Source organism: Ptychodera flava, chromosome 1, assembly GCF_041260155.1.
Source record: "Ptychodera flava strain L36383 chromosome 1, AS_Pfla_20210202, whole genome shotgun sequence".
Taxonomy (NCBI): Eukaryota; Metazoa; Hemichordata; class Enteropneusta; family Ptychoderidae; genus Ptychodera; species Ptychodera flava.
In genome coordinates, this window is record NC_091928.1 from 36,072,636 (window position 1) to 36,093,368 (window position 20,733).

The 20,733-nt window shown below is 38.9% G+C and overlaps 1 protein-coding gene across 1 annotated transcript; it reads right to left on the reverse strand.

The window, feature by feature from the left end:
• Window positions 1-5,150: 5,150 nt before the first annotated feature.
• On the reverse strand, window positions 5,151-19,619 carry LOC139136346 (cytochrome P450 20A1-like). The gene is made up of 11 exons (XM_070704074.1): window positions 18,518-19,619; window positions 15,984-16,063; window positions 15,101-15,270; window positions 14,052-14,197; window positions 11,610-11,777; window positions 10,979-11,045; window positions 10,160-10,339; window positions 9,060-9,183; window positions 8,218-8,332; window positions 7,638-7,702; window positions 5,151-6,264 (listed from the first exon to the last, which is right to left on the reverse strand). The coding sequence occupies exons 5-11, from the start codon at window positions 11,775-11,777 to the stop codon at window positions 6,012-6,014; spliced, it is 972 nt and encodes a 323-aa protein (XP_070560175.1). The 5' UTR covers window positions 14,052-14,197; window positions 15,101-15,270; window positions 15,984-16,063; window positions 18,518-19,619; the 3' UTR covers window positions 5,151-6,011.
• Between the last annotated feature and the right edge of the window lie 1,114 nt (window positions 19,620-20,733).

The window sequence follows — 20,733 nt, forward strand, 5'->3', positions numbered from 1 at the left end:
GTGGGGAAATATAGGGTCAGGTACTGGGTAGCCATCTTGAACAGAATTTTGTTCAAGATGGCGGAGGTTAGTCACCTGACAGAACATGCTACAACAAATATGGCTGCTACCATGAAAACGCCGGTCAAAATTCGACTGGATCAGAATTATGTTCGAACACTGGTATCCGAACCAAAAACATTGGCACATTAGACGGGAAACATAAACTGAAAGGATTAATCCAGAAGTACGGGGAAATAGAGGTGATTGAAGGCTGGTTGTGATATCGCAGCAGTACTTGTGGCGTGTATCGAACGCGCTAGGGTCATTGAGGTCATCACCGACTGTGGCGTGACCCCAATGACCAGAGCACGTTCGATACACGCCACAAGTACTGCTGCGATATCACAGCTAATTGAAAGCAAACTTTGTTGGAACTGTGAACGACGATTGATTTTGATGGATAGAATGGTGTCCGAATTTCGTGAAAAATGCCAGGCATCATGTCGACGTTCTAAAAGTACCAAGAGGTGTGCTAAATAACAGTGGCTAAATCATGGAGGTAAAAAGTCTTTCTTTCTACCTCCACGGCTTTGTGGTACAAACAAGAAGTTGGTGTCAAGTGAGCCTGAAAGTGCGAAACCCAAGAAACATGAGAAAAAGTTACAAGTGTTACTTTCATCCAATCACAGCTTGTTTTATTTTAACCCAATAGCGTCCATGTTTACATTAGCCGTACCTGACCCTTTATTTCCCCACGCCCTCTACCGGGGAAATGGGTCAGGGAACCAGACTAGCACATTTCAAAATGGCGGTTTGCCTGTGTCTGCGTCTTGCTACGTGCTGCTTGCCTGGTCACGTGAGACGCAGTGATCAGCGAACAACTTGAGAGTCCCAATATCTGTCCTCGAGGCGCATTCTGCCTTCAGTGAAAGGGACCATTGTTTCACTGGGCTCGAGGAGCAGCACAATTGTGTCACGAAGGTAACTTGCTTCACAAAGACTTTCACAACATTTTACAAATGTGCATATTTCTTCACATAGTACAGAAATTGCGAGAAATTTACGAGAAATGGACACTTTCTCGCTTTTGCGAGAAGTAAGCGAGAATACATAACTTTCTCGCAATAACTTAGCGAGAATTTAATTTTCTCGCAAACAGCTGGCGAGAACTGTGTTTTCTCGCTCAGCATCTGCCAGAAACTGAATTCTCGCAATCAGTCAGCGAGAAATTTGTTTTCTCGCTTTGCATCTGCGAGAAATTGTATTCTTCTGTGTAAGCATTTCACACATATTTCACAATTTCTCGCAGATGCAGAGCGAGAAAACATAGTTCTCGCTGATTGATTGCGAGAATTCAGTTTCTCGCAGATGCATGCGAGAAAGCACAGTTCTCGCAGCTTGATTGCAAGAAAGTATGTTTTCTCGCTTACTTCTCGCAATACAGCGAGAAAGTGTCCATTTCTCGCAAATCTCTCGCAAATTTCTGTACTAGCGTCATGGACTCTCACTTCAAATAGATACCGTGGCCGAAAACGACACAGACCCTCTTCAGTTTGTAATTGCGTCGTTCTGTTTGAGCTGCGTCGTTCTGTTTTGACCTGCGCTCTTCAGTTTGTAATTGCGTCGTTCTGTTTGAGCTGCGTCGTTCTGTTTCGACCTGCGCTCTTCAGTTTGTAATTGCGTCGTTCTGTTTGAGCTGCGTCGTTCTGTTTGAGCTGCGTCGTTCTGTTTTGACCTGCGCTCTTCAGTTTGTAATTGCGTCGTTCTGTTTGAGCTGCGTCGTTCTGTTTTGACCTGCGCTCTTCAGTTTGTAATTGCGTCGTTCTGTTTGAGCTGCGTCGTTCTGTTTTGACCTACGCTCTTCAGTTTGTAATTGCGTCGTTCTGTTTGAACTGCATCGTTCTGTTTGATCTGTGCTCTTCAGTTTGTTTTCAGCATAACACGGAAGTACTGGAGTAAACATTTTGTAACAAACATTGAACGGTCACTTGGAGAATATGCAACTTGGCATGGGTGCCCGTGGAGTCATAGGTAGTAGAGGGAGAGCAACTCCCACATCGTTCACAATTGGTTGTTTGCCTTTAATGTATGGTGGTGTGTATTTTTTGTTTCACTGTCTTGTGTACAGAACAGAATAGGTACGGCGAGACAGCTGAATATGAATGTCAGTGCAGTCTGTACAATGGCAATTTAGGTACGGCGAGACAGCTAAATATGAATGTCAGTGCAGTCTGTACTCCAGAGTAGAGACACTGCGTACGACACTAACGCTATGTTTCGAAAGTTTGCCAGACTTTCTTTATCAATCGCCTCAAGTCAGGTTCAGTGGATAAATTTCGTGGTATATAAACGGCAGATTGTACGTATTATTTCATTCTGGAAGCCAGGATGTCTAACTTTGTTCTATTGTGTTAAAGGTTGTGTTCGTATTGTGTTTACTATATATATATATATATATATATATATATATATATATATATATATATATATATATATATATATATATATATATCGGAGTGTCTATTGCCACGCGCGTGGCAATAGCCAAGTTGCCTATTGCCACGCGCGTGGCAATAGCCAAGGTGGCTATTGACACGCTTAGATTTTTTCGGAGACATATTTTGTCAACTGATTGAAGTAAACTTTTCCCAGTTTGTGTAGAAATTAGTTCAAGTAAGTGTAATTGTATATTTCTGCCACGATTCACCTTGCGCTCGGAAAGTTCATGAAGTTGGTCTGATGGTCGACGAAGGGGACGACCGGTCAACAGCGTCACCGTGTAGCGACCTTTCACATATTAACCAGCTTGATTTGGGTAAATTATTTCCGATAAAACTTTGAAATTCGAATTAAAAGGGCCTTGGCAACAATTTTTATAATAAAAGTTTAAAAGACAAATAGGTCCCCAAGTTTTCAGCTGCAGACGATCTTTTTCTTTTTTATCAATCAAAGTAATGGTTGCTTATCTTTGGGAAACTGACACTGACAACTCTCCATATGGACGTGTACATATAGTTTAAACTCAGTACAATTAAATTACCATATAAGGGCCAGAAACGCCATTCCCCGGGCTTTTATTACTGGACATGTTTTTCGAAGCTTGGTAGCCCTCTTCGAGACTCAAATAACCCTCACAAATATTTGTTCTGTAATTCTGACAGTAAAGGAATATGCAAATCGCCAGTGAACTCTTCGGGATTTTCTTCAGGAAAACAATGTGTAGTCTGGTATAAATTTCGATAAAATTTTTTCTGCGTGTTTAAAATTTCATTTAAATCTGTAGATGCTTGAAGTTTACGAATGTGATTTTTGTAATGATTTCTCTTTCAAGTTTCAAAAAATAAGCATTGCTTTTTCACCAAGCTCATGTCATCTTACTTTAGCAAGTTGAATAATACCTTGTGTTTTGACTTCGTAAATATCATCTAAAGCTCTCTGAACTTCATCAATGTCTTTTCATGTTTTTCTATTTCACTTTCTTAATTTCGAGGTCCTTTTTTGTTGCTCCAGCTTTTTTTCCTTGTGTCTTTGACACTTAGCCCGTTTTTTGCTGTATTTTATACAAAAGTCCATGATTTTATACTATTTAAGCCTTGGATCAAGAACGTCAGTGAAATCTTGTCCCAAATATTTTTTTCATGCTGCAAACCTTCGAGCAACCAATAATCGCATACAGAAGGAACAGAAGTATGCGATACACTTACAAATGCCAGACTTCACAAAGCTACAATAGCTCGCACTCAGATTCAAATGAGCATACGCAAACACAACAAGACTAAACCGTAGACATAGCTTCCGTAATTGAACAACAAACTTCAGTGGAACAACATATTAACACACAAAATCAATCAATCATTCAACATGTCTCACCAATCAAAAATGAATTTTAAGTGACTGATGAAGAAAACTCTGTTTTCGAAACGTAGCTTCAAAGGATCGCAGTGTAACGCTAGTCTCTCCGCTCCGATGTGGGTTAACAGCAAGACACTGAAGGCACGTAAATTACGGGTACGTCTCGCCATGGCTAATAACCCTTTACATAAACAGCTAAACATTATATACACACACATAGAATCATACACAAAACGCAAAGAATTCACATATGAACGATATGAGGAGTTGCTTTCCCTTTATTACATTCGCCATGGCTGACCAATACTCACATAAAACAATCAAACATGATACACACTCACAATATACACAATATCATACACAGAATGCATACAACTCAGATATGAACGATGTGTGGAGTTGCTTTCCCTTTATTACAACAAAACAAACTGAAGAGCGACGATCAAACAGAACGACGCAGCTCTAACAGAACGACGCAATTACAAACTGAAGAGCGCAGGTCAAAACAGAACGACGCAGCTCAAACAGAACGACGCAATTACAAACTGAAGAGCGCAGGTCAAAACAGAACGATGCAGCTCAAACAGAACGACGCAATTACAAACTGAAGAGCGCAGGTCAAAACAGAACGACGCAGCTCAAACAGAACGACGCAATTACAAACTGAAGAGCGCAGGACAAAACAGAACGACGCAGCTCAAACAGAACGACGCAATTACAAACTGAAGAGCGCAGGTCAAAACAGAACGACGCAGCTCAAACAGAACGACGCAATTACAAACTGAAGAGCGCAGGTCAAAACAGAACGACGCAGCTCAAACAGAACGACGCAATTCATGCAATTACAAACTGAAGAGCGCAGGTCGAAACAGAACGACGCAGCTCAAACAGAACGACGCAATTACAAACTGAAGAGTGCAGATCAAAACAGAACGACGCAGCTCTAACAGAACGACGCAATTACAAACTGAAGAGGGTCTGTGTCGTTTTCGGCCACGGTAAATAGACCATACTTGAACGTTAAATTCTTTATTGGCAATTATATTACAGCTTTGTCAATACCAGTGGATTGTGTTACATCATTTCCCCAGATTATTGCTGATAACGTATGCAATTATCCAACATTGTGCCCGGATCTTTTCTACATCTTCAAATTCACTGGCATTGCCAAAACTATAAGATATTAGTAATATTGTACTCAAGCAAACTTTGCACACCATAATGCGTGAGGCTTTGCCTCGTTATGATGTGCAAAGTTTGCTTTCGTACTTTGTAGGCCGGGAAGGGGTACTTGTACGATGAACAAACTTCGTTTTTTGAAAGAAAAGAAAATTGGAAAAATAACAATCACGGATAGGTTGTTGCTCAATCTCCAATATGGAACATGGTTTATTTTCAAACTTCTCCCGACATAAAGTGAGCATTTAGGAATTATCATTGGAGGGTGTTTTGTATAGTATTTGAAAGAACAATAACAGATGGTTGACATACGATCGTACGAATTTTGCATCGACAACGAGAAATCGACTTAGCATTTACTTCAAAAAAAGCTGATAATGGCCGTATAGGATAACATATCTGTGTTCATGGTAGACTCCGCTTTATTTCTTGTTTCGCAGAATTTAAAATATTCTGTTATGGATTTAATTAATCCATCTTGTGGACACATCAAATTTTGAGAGAATTAACTCCCAACTCGAGTATGACCAAAGCAAATGTAATCGGAAATAGGTCAGAGATAACAATTAACACGATTGTATCAAAGTTGGGAGAATAGGATATTGTAGTAATTTTGGTTTAATCAGCAAATTTGAGCTCGCTTACTGTTCTTTTTTAGCAATTCACTTGTTTTATGGGTAACTGGTAATGTTGCAACTCTAAGAAGCCATGTGGCACTTTACACTTAAAGGTATACTGTGACCTGTTCCAATTTTGCCACAGTTACCATGGAAAGAGAAAATCTGAACAATCACATATTTTAAGCGGGTGGCCGCTTTTTAAAAACAGCGCCCTCACATGGGCATTTTGAATACCAAGGAACGCCCCTTTGACCATATATATGGGCATATTTAGATTACAGGTGACTGTATACCTTTAAACAATTAAAAGATTCTATTCTCCCAAATTAGTTTCAGTCGTTTGGGGTAATAAGGTACACAATCAAGGATACGGAGTCGTCATTCTCGTTTTTCTACCATGATTTTGATTTCTTCGCTAGGAAATGTAACGAAACCATACTTTCGTTGTATGCTCTGACCTCCCACCAGGTGGAACTTGAACTTCCTACACAATGTTGACAACAGCTGTACACCCGCAGCATATGAGACGCGGTATCCTGGACAGGTCCTCTTGCCAGCGAATCCAATTGGAGAAAATGCCAACTTGTGACGCTCTGCGACTTTCTCCGGGAGAAAACGATCCGGGTCGAATCTGTGTACAATAGTGATCCCAGTTATATTGATTTAGAAGCAATCCCTTACACTAATTTTACAGTCAAAGTAAATCTACCCTTAAGGTAGTTTGCGCCCCGAAAGTGAAAGCCTTAAAGTTTTGCCCAAAAGTTCGATTGCTCAAGGGATATTTCAACCAATAATTCTCTTTTAAAATCATGAACAAAAATCGGGGGTAACTTTGAAAATTTTGGTAATAGAGAAACAAATTACCAACCATTTACCTGGTATTATGATATTCAAAATGGCCGCCATCCCTGCCTTAACTCTTTTAAGAAAAATTAAAAAAAATCGAGTTTCGGAAAACTAAGACGGTGAAATGTTTTCTTATACCAAGAGCTTTAAAATGAAGATCCACATTGGCACAAGTGGTAGGTCAGAAAAGAATTGTAAAAGTTTGAGAGTCCGAATATCTGTCTCCGAGGCGCGTTCTACCTCAAGGTGACATGTTTGGTCGAATGTGTGCACAGGAGCGAAGCAGGTAATTGTCATGTTATAAGCTTTTAGTTACTCTCAATTACTGCTTCAAGCAATATGCTCCCCAAAGCAGGAGGTTGTAACTGAAAAGATTTACATATAGGAACGTTTGAACCATTCGCAAAGATATTAGGATAGGTTCCTCAGCCGTTGCCATCTATTCTCTTCTCTTGTCTAAAAGCCACTGCTAAACAATCTTTCGTATTTGACATACTGGTCACTCATGATGACCGTAGTTTGGTTGTTCTCACTATGAAGGATGGAAATTTTACTTGGACTGATTTTCTCATTTTTGGCCAAAATATAGCTTTCTCCGCACAACTGGACTTACAACTTTGAAATTCAATATACAGCTGAGTCATTATAAAATTTGCAAAAGGTTGGCATATCTAATATGCTTAAAGAGATGACAAAATTAAGTTTTGTCAAAACTCTTCGCATAGTATTTGACGACAAACCGTAACATTCGACTGAATGGGGTTAAAGAAAGACTGCGGTTTTTAACAGTCATATCGGTTTTCTTTTAATTTTGGATATTATTTTTTCAGCAAATCCTGAAAGCTGTATCGGTCCACAAGTCCATTGTTTTTAACCACGAATAGCAATCAGAGGTCCTACTGCGCAATTGGGATCAGACACACAAGTGGGTGTATCTAAAATTTATCATTGTCTGACATTTAAATGCCCGCTACACCCGATGTTCACTCTATTGCGGCATTATGTCTTCGAATGGTGTTCTCATAATCGAGATCGTGAAAACGTCTGCACAGGCTTGACTATTAGATTTCACAGTTAACATACAAGAAAAGTAATAAATTTTTGAAGTCCACACGTCTGTTCGTGAAATGCGTATTATTGTTTTACGGAACTCAATACCTTTCTGGGTCAGGCCAAATGGTCTCGTCCGCCGACACAACACCAAGGGCGTGTACTACTCCAGCCTAGACAGACAAGAGACACAAGTATACTGATTATCAAACCTCAATCTTAAGTCAAAGTATCAGTGTACACGCATATCTTTGCTGGAGTGTAGGTGCATGTTTTGTGTGTCTCATCATTCAGAATATAACCGCAAGGCCCTTAAGTGTGATATTACACATATTTGCACGGGAAACATGAGCAATAAATGTCACTATGTCAAAGTAAAAATCTTCTGGCTTAAATTTGCTGCATTGATTTCGTTCTGTAATGCTTACAAGAGGAATTTGACTAAAGTCTGCCTTTCTTCTCGAGACGAACCTTCAATAAAGAACAAGGCCAAACGTAACACAGAACTTTTCACTTATCGATAAAACTAAATTGTGCACGACACGTTGTAATGCTAAATTTGACTATGCATCATGTTACCCGTCTCGGCGATAAGAATTCGAGTAGAAGATTCTTTTAAGCGACTTGGTCAGTATTTCAATATGAATTTGAAACGACTGCCCTCTACGTACAATCCTAAAGCACTTACTCCTTTTGGAATAGTGTAATCCAACACATTCATGTCCTCTTCGTTATTCACTCTCGCGGACATCGTCCCAAGAATAGAGCAGCGTATCGTTTCATCCATGACCCTTTTGAGGTACCTTTCAATAGAAAATTTTGCATCTTTCACCATATTTATGAATTTTGTCTTCCAACACTACGAAAGAAAGTCACTTTACAAATCGGTAAATATTTGCCGATAGCTGTATTTTCTTCCTGAAAGTGTATAATGCAGACGTTATCATTTGAACGAGTTTGAAATGGCTCTATAGAAATCGATGCTCTCATTCAATCATGATGTTGGAAACAATATTTAGTAAAGTTTTGACAAGGAATGAAAGACTTTCTGACAAAAGACTGTAAGCTAGTGTGAATTACACTCATAGCACGCAAAAGAAATTGCCCTGAGTTAATCAGAGGTGAAGATGTCGTTTCAATGTGGCCAAGATAATTTTCTACTTGAACTTAAAGTTTCATTAGTGTGCAGGTACTCTAAGACCTCTAAAGGCGAGGCACGAAACATGTTATTTTGTCTTCAAGCACACCAAACAATATTTTTACAACAAGTTAAACTATAACTTTAGGATATTTAAACATTGATTAGTATCTTCAAAGTGACTGTTTTGCGTGTTTCATCCCAGGAGGACTACAGCGCTGGATGCATTATTTTGGCAGTAGAAATGTAAAGAACACACTAAGTATTGAAATTGTTGAAATCGTCTGTCTGAAACTCGCTTTAGTGTTTGTAAGTCCAGTAACAGATTCCCTACATAGCTGATATGTATCGAACAATAACTGCCTTAAAAGCACAAACGGTTAAATACGTACCCTAACTGACTTTGATTTTGAAAATCAATATCTCGATCTTTCTCTAGGATTTCGATTATTTCTTCGTACACCTTATCCTGTATTTTCATGTCTCGTGCCATGAAGTAGATCGCCCATACCAGCACTAGGGGGAGAAAAGCAATAGACCTTTTCCCGGTTATCCCACAATGCACTGCAGAGGTTTTATCAAACACCGTACTTACAACTCAAAACAATGAAAATACTGATATGGATTGTTATAGAAGAATTACGCAAATTTGCAATGTCAAATAATGCCCCGTGCATATTCTAACCATCAGCAACGAAAATATAGGTCAGGGTGTAATCTGTCATAGAGTTCTATGAGTAACATACCCTGCGTGTACCCTACGGCTAAAAAGTTCTGTGAGTAACGTACGCTTTGTATACCCTGGCGCGCACTGCATCATGGAACCGGTAAAAGAACTATTCCAACCTGCCATGTTAGTTCATAAGGCATGAATTTCTGATCAGTCACAACGTAAAATCTATACACCTATCCGATCGACACCGGCAGTCTTCCACTATTTTCTGTTTTGAACACAGGAATACAAAGATAATATATGATGACTGATTCTTAAAGTGAAACACAAAATTAGTGTAGTCCAGAAACTTTGAAATGAACCAGCAATTTTGCTATAAGAGATATAAAACTTCGCAAAATACATCTTCTATATGTTTATATATGATCGCATGGCATTTTTCTCTGTTTGACGTCATCGTGTACGAGTGTTTTACGCGGAGCCGTACAACTTCGAGCAGAAGGCGAGATGTCTATGAAAATTTAATTGACACATAGAAGACGTACATGACTTCGTATACTCATTCATTCGTTCATTCATTCATTCATTCATTCATTTTGTATTTATTTACTGTTTTAAAGAACGCTGACTGATTAACTCGAGTGGACAATCTGTTTCTCGGCTCTCACAGTACAGTAAAATAATGGCATTTCAGAAAACTATGCTTCACGGTATCTCTGAAAAGCTGTCTACCTGCGATAGTGAGAATTGAAGGCCACAGCAACAAGTATTTGATTGCGGATTTTTAAAAGTTATAATGGGAAATATTCATTCACTTACTGTATACAGTAGTATGGTAACCAGCGACGTAGAACAGGGAAGCGTCACTGAACAGTACTTCGTCAGTTTCACAAAAATCAATGAGCACATCAAGGAAGTTCCTGTCTTCCTCCCTCTCTGGAGGATTGTCACGTCGGTGTTGAATTGCTTCTTGTATCAGCCCACGCCAGGCATTCAAGGCTGAATTAAAGGGAACGTGAATCAGCGTAGCCTTTAGTGCTTCGCCGAGATGAACAAGACTGATGCAATTTCATTCACGTGTTGACTAAAAGACCACCTGTATAATTGGGGACAGTGTGAAAACTCTCACCAGAGCAAACATACCTGCCCATGGAAAAATGCTGAATTGCGGACAAGAGGACAAAATGTATTCAATCATACAAAACACTACAAGTAGTTGAAGGGGCGAATCGAAAAAAGTAACCGAAGGTCATTATTGTAAGTATGGCCAACAATATCCATTTTCCTAAACTGCCCCTTGTGTTGCAGGTTGCATGGTCGATTGAGGGCATCGCGTTGAATTGTAAAGGAAAGCCAAATATTAGGATGCGTTTTGAAGTACTATGCTTCTTACAACGGCATTTTAAGGACACGAAATGACATTAGATGCGATTATATTGTGCATTTCGTCAAAATATAATAAATGCGTTTTGCGACTTTAAATATATTTACTATTGTTATTATATTCTCTATTATAGTGTTAATGTGCTCTCTCTTATAATGTGCTTAGAACCAAGAAAAGGCAACATACAAGCTTTGGCACCATAGTCATAGCACTCCACACAAAATTGGCGATATTAAGTATGAAATGAAACATACCAGCATTGAATTTTTCATCATTCGCAGAGCTAATGTCACCAATCTTCTGGTTCAGCGCCTCAAAAATCTAAAAATAACCATAAAAGAGGATAAATTATATCTGCAAAATTTCAAATTATGATAATCCAAAGGCGGCACTAGATGATTTTATTGTGTGGATTGCGTACTAAAGTACGCAGTCACATTAACAAAAAAGTTAAACGTGTTTGCCAATTATTCTGCCCACTATCTACATGCTCGAATGACTTGTCAAATTTTTTTGCCCTTAACGAATCTGTTGATTAAGCATATCGTATACTTCAAGAATCCCGATTTTCCACTTCCATGGCACATTAAATCACGTTTCCACAGCTACATCTTCATACAGCATAATATTGTAATTTTTCTTGCCCTCGATGATCGGCATCGCTAATCTTTTTCCCCGAAGTTCAGATGAATCACTGGCTCACAAAATGCACCAGGGATTATCTTGATATCCTTACTTAGGACGGCGAATATCTTCATATGTCTGCGTTTCGAGGCATTCAGTCGACTTGTGGTTGTAGTGACTTTACAACTTGTAATCACAAAAATGTGCCATTATTTATCATTAGGTCATAACATCGAGCGCTAGTAGGATTAGTGCGCTTACCGTTTCGTAATTGTGGTACAGTTCAGTGACTTTCTTTTCGTCTTCGAAGTAGACTCCGTAAAAAGCCCTTCCAAAGGCCTTGCTCACAAACAATGATATGCATTGCTGCAGCGCAATGTGTTCTTCGGGACGAACAGAAGACAGCTTCTCTGCTACGTCATTAGCCATCTTTAAAAAAAGTTTTTGTGACAATTCAATTATCAAGTAGTTCCATCGAAATATATCCTATAAGCTTACACGTCATGTATTAGACTTGGTTCAAGTCGGTGAATTTAAAAAATAAATAATTTATAATAGTTTCTCTTGTGTCTCTCCTATTTCGTACAAACCAATCCGGAATTTGGCAGCTCACGCCAGGTTTTGCCAGCGATTGAATGCGTCACGTTTGAGTCTGCGCAGTAGTGAGTTAGTTTCTGCCGGGATACCGGGTGAAACTCCGCTGTGTAGCGTTCACTCCACTCATATCGCGTTCACCCCACTCATCGCGTCCACTCACGCGCGCGCGCGTTTCACATGAAAGCAGAATACAAATCATTGCGTTCACTCCACTCAAACATTCACTAATCACAGACTTGAACCAAGTCTAGTCATGTATATACACATTGATATAACATCTTTCGATCCAGTCACAAATTTAACATTATAACACGCCACATGCTCGTTCGTGTCGCAATTCTTCAGAATACGCCACGTGACGAGAAAATAGATACAACTTGTCTCTAATGGTGACGTCAGGGGCATTTTTACAAAGACCGTTTCCGTTGGGAAGTAGTATTTTGAACAAGTGCCCGGACACGTGACCATACGGTTAGTGTCGTTTGCAACTTTGAAACACACTGGCGGGTGATTTGAGCATGATGAGCGCCCGGGATGCGAAATGAGTTTCTGACCAAACCGGCACAGCGTAAGACTTTGAAAACCTCATTGACAACGAATATTTCAAGTGCAACTAAGGACGTTATACGGTATGCTATGGTCAATTTCGCATCATTTTGTGAAGAAATTGACACCACTGTACCCGCTGTGGAGAATCGCCCAGTAAACTTGTTTCATTGCCTATATACCAAACCATAAGCTTATACATAATGTAAAGAATACATAAAAGAGCATAAGCATGTGGTGTGTTATAAAACACCCATAACGTGGTCTTTCTTCGAGCTACAGCACCCGTTTATTACCCCTCGTGGTCTTGCGATAGCAGAAAGACATCGCTCTACCCCTCTACGGCCTCTGGGAATGTCGATGCAATTCTCGTAACGCATGACCCTGAGGTAATAGAGCCGTCATGACCAGGTCATTCATTCAGTCCTCTTCGTCCCGGGTGGGACATAAGGCGATGACGAGTTGCCTCCACCTTTCTCTATCCTTGGCTGCATGTTGTGCCTCGCCCCAGGTCAGACCCATCTCCTTCAGCTCAGCCATCACCGTGCGGCGCCAGGTGGTTTTAGGCCGACCCTGCCTCTTCTCCAGGTGGAGTCCATCGTAAGGCAGTCTTTGGCACGCGATCTTGGGACATTCTGAGGACGTGACCAAGCCATCTAAGCCGGCGGCGCTGGATTTCAATCACCAGGCTCTCAGTCTTTGTCCTCTTGTAGAGTTCTTTGTTCGAGATCTTATTTGGCCAGAAGATGCGGCAGATCCGTCGCAGGCACCCATTGTGGAAGGTATTGATCTTGTTCATATCATGACCAGGTAATAGGAGTTAAATATGCAATAAGCCTAAGGTTTCAATTTTCTGACCCTCGATAATTAGACAAAATTCAGGTCTTTGGCTCACGTGTTCACGAATATTTGTAGATTGCGGCCTGTATATTTTATGCCGATTTTGCATAATCAATGATTGTAGAAATAAAGCGGATATACCATGAAAACGGCTGCACAAAACATGATGAGAATTGCTACAAATGTAGATTACACAAGGATTTATCAGCCGTGAAAGACACTGCGGGGAAATGAAAGTTAATTGCTAATTTGTATATTTTGTGAATTTCCTAATTAGGGATATATTTCTGAATTGTAATCCTACAGAATTATGCAGCCAATTTTCTTCCCATGTTCCAATATCATTTACTCAAATAGCGCAAGGCAGTTTCAGCATATTTAAATACTTGTACCCTAAAAAAGTGTGTGCTCATACTTGTGACTATTACTCACTACTGGACTTGTGACTTGAAAGTGCATTTACAAACACATTGCCACACTTTAACCGCAGTTCATTGACAAAATCTATATTTGGCGGGGACTATATCATTGAAAATGACTTGCTTTGTGTAATTCTATGCATTTGTTGATTTTATCTTGAATAATTAGGCAAGTGTGTAAGTTTTTATAACTCAGTATTCAAGCACGATCGCAAAAATTAAACATGTCTCATTAAGGGTCATAGTAGAATAATGGCTACCATCACCGCATCCTTCATAACATATTTCATAGCTCTCTTACCGCTTAAATATATTTGTAGTAATTCTGTAGGGCGTGATTTTGAAATGAAACATCATATATCTTCCGTCGGCTTCTGCCTTCATTACCGTTGGTAGTCTGGAGACTGTTATCACCAATAAGTGGCCTCAGGAACTCGAACAGTTCGACTGCAAGATGGTTAGATTAGTATATGGCAAGTAGCAATAACATACTTTGAAATTTCACGTGTCACGCCATAGTCTAGACTACTTTGCTGCCGGTGAAACAGATGGTGATACCGTACAAGTGCATATGTTGATAACATTCGCCGGTCAAGTGAGACTGTAAAGAATGTAATATGTGAACTAAGTGGTTGTGTTTGTTATATTAGTTACTCTGACAAATAATGTGGATCGCAACTTAGTTCTTGCCCTTAACTTACGAGAAAGTATGACATCAAGAGACATACCTTCTTGAGAAATCTGTTTTGACGGTAAGGACACTTTATTCTGGGTTATTTATGCTGTTAATTTTCTCCTTACATTTAAGGCAGTGTGCGCCCGGAAAGTGAAAGACTTGATCTTTTGCTCAAACTTTCCCCAAGGAATATTTCAACCATTATCTTTCAAAATCGAGAGTGAAAATCGGCGGTCGCCAAGCAAATTTTCCTTCTAGAGAAACAAATGGCCCAATATCTAACGATATTTGAAATTGAAAATGGCTGCTATCCCTGTGTTAATTCTATGCACAAAAATAAAATTTTCGATTTTCGAAAAACTAAGGCGGTGAAAAGTTTTTTTTATACCAAGAGCTTTAAAATGAGCCCCCAAGAGGTCGATCACGAAGAATTGTGAAAGTTTGTGAGTCCGAATATCTGTCCGCGAGGTGCATTCTACCTTAAGAAGAAGAAGTATCAAAACGATAACGGGGTATAACGTTGGAACAAAAGGAACGAGGTCTCTCTTCACAGTTACAGGCAGAGTCACATTTAGATACGCTCTATGATTGCACTACAAAATTGTCAGCTACTTTGTGGTAAACTCATAAAGAATCGAGTTAACAGTTATATTACCAATGTAAAATACGCTTACCTGGTCTATCAAAGATCTTCATGTGATCCTTCCAGGCTTGAGGTGACGCCAGACTGACGTAATAATGCTTGCCATACCAAAATGACGCAACATGGCCATACTTGGCGTGTAACTTGAATAGAAAGTCAGCAAAACCACCTGCCTCCGTAATGTCTTGTAAATTGCCATCCCTAATTTTGATAAAGATATTAGTGTTTGACAGGTAACATGGTGATCATTTTTACGGAATACATAAATTTATTTTGTATTATGACACGATGCAATTTGTTTCCAGGAAAGAGTTTTTTCCGCGATAAGTATAGGATAATTCGGAAAGATCGGAATCGGATTCAATTCTTCCCGCTCGAAGTACAAATTTGATTTGACTGACATGATGCCAACGGCAAACGCTTTCGAACATCATCTACATCACCATCGAGTACACCTTGACACCACAGGAACCAACACTAGCAAAAATATGGCAATATTATTTGTAGTTATGGTTACATATTTCATGCAAGAAACAACTCTTCTCCAACTGTGATCTTCTTTCATCAAAAAGTTAACAAAGTAATATAAGGTTATACACAGCACCCTTTGTAATAAAAATGTTCTGTATAGTTCGAAAAAAAATCACTCGCTGCCTCATTGCTTTCGGAGAAAAACCCGATGAATAATTTATTTTGTCTGACCCTTTTTTGAAATTGGTAAAAGTTCGCTCCACTTGAGACTGTCCTGATGCTGAGCATTTCATAAACAAGTTATATCATTGCAATTCAAACCCTTGTCAAAGATCAGATTCTATTCTTTCCGATCCGAATGCACATTAAGTCGACTGCAATTACGTCTATAGAACACAATCATTTTCATCATCTCAACTTGAAAAAGTGATCGATAAACCTACTCGGGGTGTCGTTTCTCCATTCCTGGTATTTTCCTCACTGATGTCAACTTTTCTTCTGCTTTTAAGACTTTAGCACCATCCTTGGAAATACATAAGTAAAGTATTAGCAGTTCTTTCTTTCCAAAACATAATAGATGAAGTGCTTTTACATTTGCGTCAATTCACTTGCCTACAATGGAAATCTGAAAGAACTGTCACATTAAAATATTTCCCCATCGATAGTGTTTGTTAGTTCATTACAAATAACTATTAATAATGTGGAAATTGGTATTCTTAGGCAGTACTATATTCAAAAATGTGTGGAATTTCCCATCTACGGGTTGAGATCTCGAAGCTAGAGTTATTATTTTTGCCCTATTGCTTGTGAGTCTGTACCTGATATGGCGTCAACAAGTTCAGTTCACACATTTTGCTACCCTAAGTACATGTTACATGTCTAGGCTCCGTAATCAGGGACATAACCTATCATCACTGAACTGTAAAGTTCAGACCAGTGCATGGCTGTGCTCATGAAATGTCTATAACACTAGGGAACATAAACACTGGCTGGTAATACAGATGCGGCTTCAACGCTCATCTCTCGACCATTCTTTATAGTATAAATTTGTTTTTAACGCTCATCTCTCGAACCTTCTACAGACTAGCTACATTCCGCGAACTCATGAGTCTTTTGACATAAGTTTCATTCAGGCCGTATTGTTATAGTGTGTTAATAACCGGTGTTTTTGGTTATGATTATTCAATAGACAACTAACACGATTGGAACTAATTTGGGATAATTGGATGGTGAAGTAATGTCGATCTAAGCTGCAAATGTAATCTCAGCAGATTCTGCTTTCCGTTTTTCATTACACACTTGTTTTTATGAGTAATTTGTATTGCAACATTCAACCATGTGGCACCTAACTCTTTTGAGAAATTTAAAAAATACCAAAATCCAATTATCCCAAATTAGTTCCAATCGTGTTAACTATAATAGTCAAAAACATCTGGGATTTGGATAGTGAACAGAAAATGAAAACTCAACGATATCTTGCAATCGGCAATGAAGATCATATGCTCTTGCGTTGTAGTTCCACCTTGGGTCTTCGATGGTTTATTTTCGGAGGTTATATTCAAGCTTAGTAAAGGTCGCAAAGAACTAATTTATTGAAATAACTCGAAAGTCGGATGAAGTTATACTGGCCACTGCAATAATGAAAATCGAATAGCAAAAAAAGAAAATCTCTACAGGGTCAGCAGTATGTATTGAAAGGTTCATTTGTTCTTTGACAGGCAAGAAAGGGTGCAAATCTACTCCCGGATCAAGCAAACAGTTGCCTTGGTTGCGGAAATCATGAATCATAAACAATTATAACCAGAACGTGTGCTCCTACTTAAACCATAGGTGCTCTCGATAACCTCTCGATAACCTCAGGAAACAACATGGCGTATATGCATACATAGTTTATTATCTTAGGGTGGTGTTGCACTTAACCAACACATCTTTTTTCAAAGCAATAATTTCCTATCAAAGATGAAATGAAAACCCCATCATTTTCTAAATGAAGAGAATCTTATCTTTAGTATTGACACTATAATTTCCTCGATGAATGAAGGGGTACATATTTGCGGTCAAAAGCCCCACTTTTAACATTAATGATAAAGGTTAAGCAAAAAACTAGACACTATATGAAATTTAATATCTTATTTGTTAAGGTATTGTTTTAGACAGCGTTCACAAATAACGGTGGGAGGGGGGGGGGCGGAGAGTGCGAGATTGAAACCTTACTATATTTTTCAAAGTCCCCCCTTGATACTCTCAAATTTTTTCAAGCTCCCCAATTAAAGTATAGCAGCATATTTATTAGGTATGCACTCAAAGAAAAACATAAACATGTATTTTGATGTACGGCTCGCAGATGTTCAACATTACTTGTTATTGGCAGTATGTAGAGTCATATGCCCGAGACAAATTCTTAAAGTGGTTCATTTTAAATGCATTAGTGGACTTTTGGATTTATCAGTCAAAGCCGTCTTAAGTTAATCCAACTCGATCTAGCCAGGCGAGTATGTACACTGCTTAAGAGCACACAAAGTGACAATCATGAATGACTATGCAACTTTGCATAAATTTACACTCCTTTTTAATACGACTGCTTTTCATGCTAGAAGGAAAACGAAATTAATAAGCTCATCCTTGGTTAACAGAATAATGAAAATTGAGTGAATCTTTGCAAAAAAGAGACAGTGAGCAACATACGTCAATTCCCTAACTGTACAAGTTATTATGAGTTTACATGTTGCTCTAGAACGTTAGAATTGGCGAGTGCTTAAAGGCCAGGAAACATTGCTACCTCATGCTAGCTATGAAGCTTATACGGGAGCTGAGCTATAACCATAGTCGCTTGTGGTTAGGTATACGTTGAACGCCCCTAGCAGTCGTAGGTGAAAATTCTATGACAGATTAAGACGTGTTCACCGTGTATCTAACCAAAAGCGACAGTGCCTGTAGCAGTTACTTACCTTCCTACACAGACTAAAAATTAACCTACCTTTGAAAATCGAGCTGTGAAGATTGGTCTTAGGTATTGGTATAGAATCGAAATGACGACAAAAGCCACAGCGACTAAAACAGCCACATTCGCCATCTTGCTTTCTTGTGTAGGCAAAAAGCTGTTCACCTGGTCATGGGTCGTCCGTACTTGTGCTAATTAACCTGACATTTAGATGGGTTGATAAGTTAAACCGTATACGCAAGCGATGTTTGTCATAGCCACTAACTCATCATAGGTGTCGAACATTTGAGCGTTTATGCCGGACTCCCGGGTCGGGCTGATTTATGATCTATAAGGCTGAAAGAATGTATGTTCACAATAAAGTATGGTCAGAAGGACAAAATCTGTGTATATTTACGTATTTGTAAAAAAAGATGATGATGTGTAGTTGAGAAGCTCGGGATGCTTTCCGGAGAGAATACAAATATCTTGTACATTCCAGGGCGCAAGAATATCTGATGTTTTTGTGTAGATATCCATTGACAAATTGTAGTAAAACACTTTGAAGAGCCAATAGGCGTAGATCAGCATGTTAATATGATGTCACTTTTGATCAGAATCAATTACATGATGCGAGGCTTTACCGGTAGAGGCATTACCAAATCTGATATGATTTGCTTTCATTTTCTGTAAATGTTAACTGTCAAATACAATCTCAGAAATGCCTATTTGAGGACCCATTTAACCTTTGATGCTGTATATACTGATAAATGAATTGCTTCAGATTGAAAAAGAGAGACTTATATAAATATATTACAACATATACCAGTCCAATGAAATAACTTTAAATATTTACCAATTATGAAAGAAGGTAACATTACAATCGACACTGCATTTAAAGGCGACTCTCAATTTGTAAATAAATTACCAAAATAAAAGGTACTTTGTTGTAGTCTTGATTTGCATCTTTCAAAAGAAGCAACCTTGAATATCGTATGGGCTGTGTTAGCCATAAAATGTCAGGACAAGGGCAACTAATTTAGCTACCTGTTGGTCCTTGAGCTGTACATTATAAATAATTTATGGACTACGGCCAAATTATAACAAATTGGTCAAAAGCTCACCATTTTAACTGAGAAAAATAGTGTAGTGTAGGACCTCTCCTAGTGTATGCTATGCTGTTTTTCAGCAAGAGTGGTGTATTATACCGTAACTGGCAAGGAACAGTAAACATAATTGATGTTTGGTCTCCGTCGAGCGTAGTTGATGCCAGTAAAGTTTGAATGCAGAACTTGGAACAATGTTTTAAACTTGTCATTTTTCAAAGTTCAAGCTTTCACTTTGTTAATGTTCAGGCAAGTTAAAGTGAGGATGTTGATCCCTATGAAATGTTGAAAAATTCTGCCCCACAAGCCTGTCCACTAATTTCGATGATGGCCAGTACTGGCGACTATACTTCATGGTTGTTGTAACGTAGTTTTGTAGAAGTTTGCTCATTGGGATGGGTTTGATGAGAGCCAACCTCACGTATGGGGGAATGGACATAAACCATCGGATCGACGGATGGAGAAGGGGAGCGTTTTTCACACTGACCAAAATAAACCTTAAAAATGCTTGCATGAAAAATAGCGACCCTCCCAACTTTTAAAGCGTAAAATGTGACCCATTCCTGCATGTCAAAGTTTATTTTAATAATGTTTTGATTGATATAATCTGTCATTTAAGCTTTTAAAGAATATATTATTAAATTTTACAGACGATCACTCATATGCAAGGTTTTAAACTAATCCTATGAAAAAAGAGGTCAAATTTCTCAAAAAATCCCGATTCTATTAACTACTTCGAGCACAATTGGTTATTCAAGATTATATTATATCATGCTACCATGAACTATTCTGACTAGACGAGAGCTCATTCTAGCGATGCTAAAATACTGTTTTAGCGCTGATAGCAGAGGTAAAACGGGCCCCTGAACCAGAATATTCGAAAATTGCCAAGTCGATGCATTTGAACATACATATCTAAATTTAATCCGAAACTGTCCGCTTTGTTTCAAAGACCAAAGTCCGATTGCCGATACACTGATAAAGTACGGGTCTGCAACACTTGGTGCAAATAAAGTTGAGGTCGATAATGAATGATAAGAAAGCTCTGAAGCAGCACATTTGGATATGGTATACATAAATCATTGAAACAGCGCACTGTGCACTTTGCTTGATTCAGCGGGAGTCGGGAAGCAACACAAAATGCACTTTTATAATGCCGCTCTTCAA

Bases quoted from the DNA above. Each gene is read 5' to 3' on its own strand.
- LOC139136346 (XM_070704074.1), bottom strand. From the start codon at position 11,777: ATGGCTAATGACGTAGCAGAGAAGCTGTCTTCTGTTCGTCCCGAAGAA. The intron at 11,046-11,609 runs GTAAGCGCACTA...GGTTATTTTTAG, and splicing joins TGTACCACAATTACGAAACG to ATTTTTGAGGCGCTGAACCA. The intron at 9,184-10,159 runs GTAAGTGAATGA...TTCTCCCCCTAG, and splicing joins TTACCATACTACTGTATACA to TGCTGGTATGGGCGATCTAC.